Source organism: Eulemur rufifrons, chromosome 4 (assembly GCF_041146395.1).
Source record: "Eulemur rufifrons isolate Redbay chromosome 4, OSU_ERuf_1, whole genome shotgun sequence".
Taxonomy (NCBI): Eukaryota; Metazoa; Chordata; class Mammalia; order Primates; family Lemuridae; genus Eulemur; species Eulemur rufifrons.
Window position 1 is genome coordinate 3,890,586 of NC_090986.1, and position 9,829 is coordinate 3,900,414.

Genomic DNA, 9,829 nt, shown 5'->3' on the forward strand with positions numbered 1-9,829 from the left:
AGTCATGCTAAATACCCTAATTTGATCATTATATGTCATATACATGGATCAAAACATCAAATTGTACCTCATACAAATGTACAATGACAATGTGTCAGCTAACAAAAATAAAAATTCAAACAAAAAGAAAGAAAGAAAGAAAGAAAAAACCTAGCTCCCTTCCCCACACAGAATTGGAAGAAACAAAATTATTCTAAAAAGAGAATGAATGCCCTGTTCTTCCTTAAGAAACTATTAATGAATGTTTTTAGTAAGTATGACAAGATTCTAAGGCTTGGTCTGAGATGGAAAAGTCACGTAAACCGCACAGTAGAGGGCCTTGCCAAAGTATTCATTTGAAAATCAAACTAATAAATAAGCTTATATCTTCTCTGGAATTTCCACATTAGGCAAATTATCTAGCATGATGTGGGGAAACCAGACCTTCAACACTGTCTTCATCCTGCTGGGAATCTTTGATCACAGCCCCACCCATATCTTTTCTCTTCTGTCTGGTCCTGGGCATCTTCTCAGTGGCCTTCATGGGAAATATTTCCATGGTTCTTCTAATCTACCTGGACCCCCAGCTCCACACCCCCATGTACTTCCTCCTCAGCCACCTGTCCCTCATGGACCTCATGCTCATCTGCACCACCGTACCCAAGATGGTCTTCAACTACTTGTCTGGCAGGAAATCCATCTCTCTGGCAGGTTGTGGAACCCAGATATTCTTCTATGTGTCCCTGCTTGGAGCGGAATGCTTCTTGTTGGCTGTCATGGCTTATGACCGCTATGTGGCTATATGTCACCCTCTCCGGTACACCATCCTCATGAATCAGAAACTCTGTGTCCTCATGACTGTTGCCTCCTGGATCCTGGGCTCTCTTGATGGCATCATTGTGCTTGCAGCTGTCTTGTCATTCTCTTACTGCAGCTCTCTGGAAATTCATCACTTTTTCTGTGATGTTGCTGCCCTTTTACCTCTATCCTGCACAGACACGTCTGCGTTTGAAAGACTGCTTTTCATCTGTTGTGTGGTGATGCTTATCTTCCCAGTCTCAGTCATCGTCGTCTCCTATGCCCGCGTCCTTCGAGCTGTCATCTGTATGGGCTCTGGGGAAAGTCGCCGCAAAGCCTTCACCACGTGCTCCTCCCACCTGTCTGTGGTCGGGCTCTACTATGGTGCCACTATGTTCATGTACATGAGACCAGCCTCGACCCACACGCCAGACCAGGACACGATGGTGTTGGCCTTCTATACCATCCTCACCCCCATGCTGAACCCGCTCATCTACAGCCTCCGCAACAAAGAGGTGTCCAGGGCACTTCAGAAGCTGTTGAGGAAAGGAAAATTCATATAACTTTATCAAAAATCTTTTGAGTGCACACTTTCTCTGGTCAATACTTCTTCAAAGAAACTAGAATCAATAGCATTATTGTATTCCTGCTAGTTTGTCTTTTAGCCATTTTTTAACATTTTAAAATATCATTAGTATATTATTAAATACACATCATGGGTAAAGTGGGCTGAATTGAGACATTAGCATAGGCTGTTTATCCCTGTGCGTGCAATTCTACCATTGGCTGTTAGCCATGAATGCTGCCTGACTTTAGGATCTTGCCTTTGAAGCCAGGCATAAGTCTGCAGGTTCTTTGCTTTATCAAAGAATGAGGGTTGGAGTTGATCCTCTGCTTTTGGAGAGATGCCCGTTTGTTCATGGATCACTTACCCATCAGTACTTGTCCTTGGTATCCCCAGTCCTTAAGCCTGGCATTGACTAGTTTAATCCTGATTTTTTCCACTTAGTTCCTGAGTATTTAGAAATGGCGGGTTAGTGTTGGCACTTTCTTCAATCAATCAATCTTTAGGTCTATATAAAATATCACTTAGAAATTCATATATCTACATATATAAGACCTGTATATTAAAAGTGAATGTTTTAATGAGACCAGATAAAATATCTATTTGGTTTGGCTGCACAACTATCATCTTTATTATGACTGCTCTTATTTCTCACTAATCCTTATATTAATAACCAGAATCCATTTGGAGAAGTTAGAGAACCCTAACTTCCTGGAATTACTAACTGTGGTTTTGTATACAACTCTGAAAGAAATAATTTCCTATAAACTGCCCCACAAAACTTCCAAAAGTTGTCTCAAAGAAGGTTTATGGTCCATAGTATGTCTACACCAATTGTTTTAAAGTTTCGTGAGATATCCACAATTTGATAAAACTTTGAAGTGCTTCAACTGTTATTAATTGATTACAATCTGCATGTCTAAATCCTCTGCATTCTTGAGAATTGAAGGCAATCTTTGCATGCTTCTTGAAGCTTGCCTTGATTATTGTGTATATATATTGTAATATAGTCTTTATTGTGTCATATTTTATTTCTCTAAACCTGAATTTTATACTTTAATGACATAACCATGGATTATAATCAATTTCATCCCTTAGGGAACTACAAAATATTTTGGTACAAGTAGAATATCCTCAATTCTTTTTTGTTACTAGATAAAATCTATATATTATGAAATTTAGCACTTTATGGTGAATAATTCAGTGGACTTTTGCATATTCACAGATTTGTGCAAGTATCAACACTAATTACAGATATTTTTATCGCTAGGAAAGGAAAACTCATACCCACTAGCAGTGATTCTCTGTTCCCTACCCCCAGCCCCTGGCAATCATTCCCTTGTGTCTTTATAGAGTTGCCTGTTTTGGACATTGGACATAAATGAACTCATATACTATGTGATCTTCTGATGTTTTCCAGTTCCTTGTTGAAGTGCATGCTAGCACTTCATTCTTCTCTACACATGAATAATACTCTTTTGTAAGGTTGTGCCGTGTTTTGTGTATTTACTCAACAGCTGATAGGCATCTGGGGTGTTTCTGCCTTTTGGCTATGAGGCATAATGCCACTACAGACATTCGTATACAAAGCTTTGTGTGGACACAGGTTTTCAGGTCTCTTGGGTGTGTACCTAAGAAGAGTAGAATTGCTCAGTCATGGTGACTATTTCATATTTTGAGGAGCTTACAAACTGTTTTCTACAGTGGCTGCAAAATTTTATATTTCCACCAGCAACATAGGAGGGTTTCAGTTTCTTTCGTTCTCACCAACTCTTGTTATTTTCCAAGTTTTAGATTCAGCCATTCTAATGAGAGTGAAGTTGTATCTCATTGTGGTTTTGATTTGTATTTCCCAAATGACTAATGACATTGGGTGTCTTTTCTTATTAGTCATCTTTGTTTACTAGTCATTTATCTTCTTTGAAGAAATGTCTACTCAGATCCGTGTTTTTTGTTATTGAATTCTTTATATCTTATGGACATTAGACCCTTATCAGATATATGATTTGTAAATATTTTCTCCCATTCACTGAGTTGTCTTTTCACCTATTGATACTGTCCTTTGAATTATAAAAGTTTATAATTTTGATTGGGTACCATTTATGTTTTTTACTAATTAGGGTTTTGGTGTAATACCTAGGAAATCATTGTATAATCCAAGGTCAGGAAGATTTATGCATATCTTTTTCTTTTAAGAGTACTATAGGCTGGGTGTGGTGGCTCACACCTGTAATCCTAGCACTCTGGGAGGCCGAGGTGGGGGGATCACTAGAGGTCAGGAGTTTGAGATCAGCCTGAGCAAGAGCGAGACCCCGTCTCTACTAAAAATAGAAAGAAATTATCTGAACAACTAAAAATATATATAGAAAAACATCAGCTGGGCATGGTGGCACATGCCTGTAGTCCCAGCTACTAGGGAGGCTGAGGCAGTAGGATCGCTGAAGCTCAGGAGTTTGACGTTGCTGTGAGTTAGGCTGATGCCACGGCACTCACTCTAGTCCGGGCAACAGAGCGAGACTCTGTCTCAAAAAAATAAATAAATAAATAAATAAAGAGTTCTATAGCTTTAGTTTTTATATTTGTGTCATTGATCCATTTTGAGGTCATTTTTGTCTGTGGTGTGAGATAAGTGTTCAACTTTATTTTTTTGCATGTGGATATTCATTTGTCATTCATTTTCATTTATTGAAAAGCCCATGCTTTCCTTGTTGAATTGTTTTTATCTCCTTGTCAAAATTTTGGGGGCATTTCCATTTTCACAATAAATCTTTCAATTCATACATACAGGATAACTTCACATTTCTTTCCTTCTTTGAACATTTTGTAGCTTTGGGGTATACAAATCTTATTTTATTATTTAAATTTACTTATAAGAATTTTATTCTTTTTGATGCTATCATACATGGGCTTATTTTTTTAATTTCATTGATTGTTCATTGCTATTCTTAATGTTATTTTTGACATGTAAATCATTCTATATTTGTTTATATTTTTGTCCTATGTTTATTTCTCTGCCTCCCTTTATGCCCTTTCTATAGTTTTATGATCCCCTTTATGAAGATAATTTCTTTCATACTTATATAATTCAATATTAACTCATCACTATTTACTTCCAAATCTATATTTTTACACGTTGTGTCTGTGAAGTCACCTGACAGGCTCTCCTAGGGAATCCTCACTTGACATAATACCTTGATTTCTTATACAGACATCTTTTTGGCTTTCCTGATAAATATGCTTTGAAGAATAGGGTAGTCCCCCCTTATCCAAAGTTTTGCTTTATACAGTTTCAGTTACCCACAGTCAACTATGACCCAAAAGTATTCACATATTTTGATGGCTTGAGCAAGAGCAAAACCCCATCTCTACAAAAAAAAAAAAGAAAAGAAAAATTAGCTGGGCATGGTGGCACATGCACCTGTAGTCCCAGTAACTATGGAGGCTGAGGCAGGAGGATCACTTGAGCCCACGAGTTTGAGGTTGCTGTGAGCCATGATGACACCACTGCACTCTAGTCTGGGCCACAGAGTGAGAGTCTGTCTCAAAAAAAAAAAAAAAAAAAGATATTTTGAGAGAGAGAGAGAGAGAGAGACCTATTACAGTCTATTATTATAACTGTTCTATTTTATTATTAGCTATTGTTAATCTCTTATTGTGCCTAATTTTTAGATTAAACCTTATCATAGTTATGTATAAATAGGAAAAACATAGTATATGTAGGGTTCAGTACTATCTGCAGTTTCAGTCATCCACTGAGGGTCTCAGAACATATGACCTGTAGATAACAGGGGACACTGTAATCCTTCAGGCATTTCGGAAATATTTAGATCATTCCTGCTTCAAGCTTTGCCTAATTTCTTTGTCTATGAAAGCAAAAATTGTACTTAAGTATTTAATTTTTTCTTGACTATTATATAATAAGACAAAAACTCTGCATTCAGAGGGCATGTGCTCATTTCTCAGTTGTGTCACTCAATGTATAAGAAAGGATAAATTATATCTTCATGCTTCAATTTCTATATCTGATCAATGGAACAAGAAATAATAAGAGTATAACTGTGAGCAGTAAATTAGTTTATGCATGTGAGGCACTTTGAACAGTCTCTGGCACATAAGAAGGATTTGGCAACTATAAGGTTGTATTATTGTAGAGCCTAAAATAAATTGCTATTCTTGTTTTGTCTGTGTGTATATACATATATCACACACACACATATACATACATATGTATTTTATTAATTTTATGCACATATATGCACACAAGCCTGTGAAAAAAAGAACATATATTTTATTTTTATTAGTGTTTCTGTCTCCATCAATTAAATCATTACATTTTTAGTTTCATAACCCATTTTTTCCTAATTGGTACAGTTATTGTGTAGGTAAAATGTATCCATATTGCATATTTATGCCTCATTTACATATTATCAGAATGGAAATCAATTTGTGCTAAAACACTGCCTTTTCAATTGTTGCTCATTTGGTTTTCAATTATGGTTATTTATAATTCATCAGCAATAATTTGTGGGATCCTCATCCTTTTGAGTCATTTTCATTTCTATTATTCATTAATTCAATGAATATTTATTGAATGCAAACTATAATAAACAATGTGCATTTTTAAGGAGGTTAATTAGCACTGCATTGTCTCTAATTTCAAGAAGTTTGTCTTTAAGTAAGAGAGAAATAAGTAGATACAGATGAATTGCAATGCATTTTTTTTTTTTTTTTTTTGAGACAGAGTCTCACTCTGTTGCCCAGGCTAGAGTGAGTGCCGTGGCGTCAGCCTAGCTCACAGCAACCTCAAACTCCTGAGCTCAAGCGATCCTACTGTCTCAGCCTCCCGAGTAGCTGGGACTACAGGCATGCACCACCATGCCCGGCTAATTTTTTCTATATATATATATATTTTTTTAGCTGTCCATATAATTTCTTTCTATTTTTAGTAGAGATGGGGTCTCGCTCTTGGTCAGGCTGGTCTCGAACTCCTGAGCTCAAACGATCCGCCCACCTCGGCCTTCCAGAGTGCTAGGATTACAGGCGTGAGCCACCGCGCCCGGCCTGCAATGCATTTTTAAAGGCTGTGATAAGTGTAGTAATAAGGTGGCCACCCCAGATTTCCCACCCAAACTCCAGGGACTGAGAATGTTATGGCTGTTACATCTGTAGTTGTTATATTTCATGACCAAAAGGAATTCTGCAGATGGAATTGAGGTTATAAGTCAGTTGACCTGGCTGGTAATAAGAGGGGAAGGCAGAGAAATGTGAATCATGAGAAAGGTTTGGCATGCCACTGCTGGCTTTGAAGATGCAGGGGGCCATTTGCAAGCAGCAAACAGAAGATTCCAGGAGCTGAGAGCGACCTCTGGCTGACAGCCAGTAAGGAAACAATGATCTCAGTCCTTTAGCCTCATGGAACAGAATGCTGCAAACCACCCAAAACAATTTGGAAATGGATGGATTCTTCTGCATACCTTCCAGATAAGACTTGACTTTAGCTGACACCTTAACATTGGACTTGTGGGACCCTAAGGAGAGATTCTAAGCAACCCTACCTGGATTTCTGACCTATGAGACTATGGAATAAATAAGTGATGTTTTAAAGCACTAAATTTGTGACAATTTGTCACACAGAAATAGAAAACTATGACAGAGGCATTAGAATAGTTTCTTGTAAAAAATTGCAAATGTTCTTAATTGCATCGGTAACTATTAAGTTACCGATGCAATTAAGAACATTTGAAATTTTTGCGATGGCTTTCTTGTAGAGTTGGCATTTGTGATATCACTTTTAAATAAATAGGAATATTACTGCAAAGAATGTTTGTAAAGGAATTGTGGGAGAATGAAATGTATACACAAATCCACAGAGCTGGGTAGCATTGGATAAAGTCAGATTCACCGAAGAGTGTGCTATGGCTGGTTTTCAGGTACACAGTGTGGCCCTGTAGAAAGAGAAACCAAAATATGAGCGGCCTCATTGTGTCTCATTTCAAACTGACAAGTCTAAATTATATTCTGCAAGCAACAATGAAAATGCATCATTCAATATGCATTGACATAAGACTCTATTTTAGTAAAGATATTATTATTCATAACAAACCAGCATCTGGAACTTCTAAAATCCTGAAAACATTTTGCAACCAGCTATTATTACTTCCAGTCTTGCTTCTGAAATGACTTGATAAGAACATTCCAAAAATATGTTCAAGATTTATTACTATTTACGTCAAAATTCTTATCTCTTTTTCTAATTTGGCAAGTTTTTATGGGCAGTGCAGATTTTTTACAGTTCATTTTCTTTTCAAAATGGAGACTGAGACTAACTTAATCAATTTGTTCCATGCTTTTTCATTTGATCTAAATCCATTCCCCCTTTACTAGGTCTAAGAAACCACCCGAGCAAATATTCTTAAATTACTAAAGCCTCTTCCACAAATTCAAGCATATGTGAAAGAAAAGAGAACATAGTGTGTGTGCGGGGGGGGGAGGGGGGAAGATAGTAAGTGATTTCCTACTCATAACAACTAAAAAATTCTTCTTTTCTAAAATGACAATCTTACGCATTCATTCGTATAATAGTGTTCTTCCCCAAGCATCCATCTTCCCTTCTCTTTCTGTTACATATTTTCTTTAATGTCATAAGGCTCTCTCACTAATTACCTGCCCTTATCAACCCTTTTTGACTTCGTTCTGTCATCTTTTTAGTACTTAGGATTCAATACTCAAACCATTTTATTTCCAATACCACGAACTGCATTGCCTGCACCTGCTGGGCAGATGGCCAAACCAGAACAATCCGAGTGCGGACAGAACAAGATTTCACAGCTTTCTTGTTTGGTATTGGCACCACCACTATCTCTGTCTTGCAGGTTCCCAAACCGCCCAGAGGTTCATTCAGAGACGCACAAGAATGACCTGCAGGTCCCGCCGACAGCTGTAACTCACAGCCCAGGTTTATTACACGGACACAGTTAGGATCCGCAGTAGGATCAGCAAGCGGAGGGCAGGCAGGGTCTAGAGCAACCACGCGCAGTCTTCCCGTCGCTCCGTCCACCTGCGAGGGTCACACGGACGCCCTTTCCCAGCAGGGCAACCCCGCAGGGCGCGGCGCAGCGTCCCCGCCGCCCCCGGGACGCCGAGAGCGCGCAGTCCCGCCGCGTCCCGAGCCGGCGGGCGGCGGCTGCGATCCGGCGAACGTCCCCACACACGATCCTTCTGAACCGCTTCCTCGCGGTGTGAAGCGCCCGCTCACCGTGCTCTGAGGGGCCACGCTCCTTGTCGCGTCTCTTCCCCTGCGCCCCAGTCCCGCTCGTGAGGTCAGCCCGGGGCGTGTGCGACGATTGGTGCCTGGGGCCTTCTCGCTCGCGCCCGCGGCGGAGCGAGGGCTGGTCCGGGCGGGTCGCGCCGCCCCTGCGGCTGCCCCGGTCACCCGCCCGCACAGCGCCTCCCGCCGGCCGCGCGGCGACGCCTCCACGGCCGCCTCCCTCACGGCCGCCCCGCCGCCGGCGCCTGAGGAACGAGACGCGCTTCCGGGAGCTCGGAGGGAGCCGGCAGACCCTGCGGGGCCGCTGAGGGAAGCCGGACAGGGTCCCACCGCCTCGCTCGACTGCGTCGCCGTGTTTCTTCCACGCCTTCGTGAAGCCGGGTAGCAACCAGGCTTTTGTCTCTCAGGCAGGGCGCGGGTTTGGGATCTGCTCAGACCGCACGATTCGGTCCGCCGTGGCCCCGGCGGTCCTTCCCAGCACCCTGAGGAGCCCCTTAGGTAACGAGAATACTGTCCTGGGCTCGGGCCTCCGGGTGCGCCAGGTAGCCTGGCACGGTGTGGGTCTCAGGCCCGGACGATGTGGCGGCGGGGACTGTGCCGGCGTGTCCGGTATCAGGTTGGTGGCAGTCAGTGTCCCCTTTCGGAGTGCAGAGTCACATCCGCAGGGCTTGCCCAGAGGAGCAGAACTAGCATAGGAGGACTGTGCGGTGGCCTGGGGGCAGCCCTTTATGGCTTCGTATTCCACATGCGCCACGTGGAACGGACCAAACTGGGCCCAAACGGAACGCGGCTCCACAGGGGGCTGCCCTCGCGGCCCTGCCGTTTTTATCCGGGGCGCGCGTACTTCTTAGTCTTTTCTGGTTGCGTTGTTCATCCCGAACACAGTAAAGCCAGCGGGGTTCACAAACAGCAGCAGGGACAGTGGCAGCCCGGCCAACGCCCCAGAACCGGGCAGTGATGAGGACGCCGACAGACGGCAGCAGGGAGCGCTCTTCCTTCCAGGAACCTGGGAATCAGCGCCCTGAGGGCGACCCGGCAGAAAGGGGATTCTGCAGATCCCGTCGCTGAGAGCCCTGCAGGAAGCTGCACCGCACGGACACCTCGCGGTGCTGGGGAGAAGATGCCAGCAGCGTCCCTCAGCACAAGCTTGATGCACGGTCCCCTCCCTCCCCCCGTCCTTCTGCCTCTTCCTCCTCCTGTTTTTGTTCCTCCATTAGAAT

At 42.2% G+C, this 9,829-nt stretch overlaps 1 protein-coding gene across 1 annotated transcript; it reads left to right on the plus strand.

Moving 5' to 3' along the window:
* The first annotated feature begins 403 nt into the window (after positions 1 to 403).
* LOC138382530 (olfactory receptor 2M4-like) lies at positions 404 to 1,340 on the plus strand. Its single transcript, XM_069466996.1, is given in 2 exon segments — positions 404 to 475; positions 477 to 1,340. Coding segments are annotated over 2 exon segments (936 nt in total).
* The last annotated feature ends 8,489 nt before the right edge of the window (positions 1,341 to 9,829 follow it).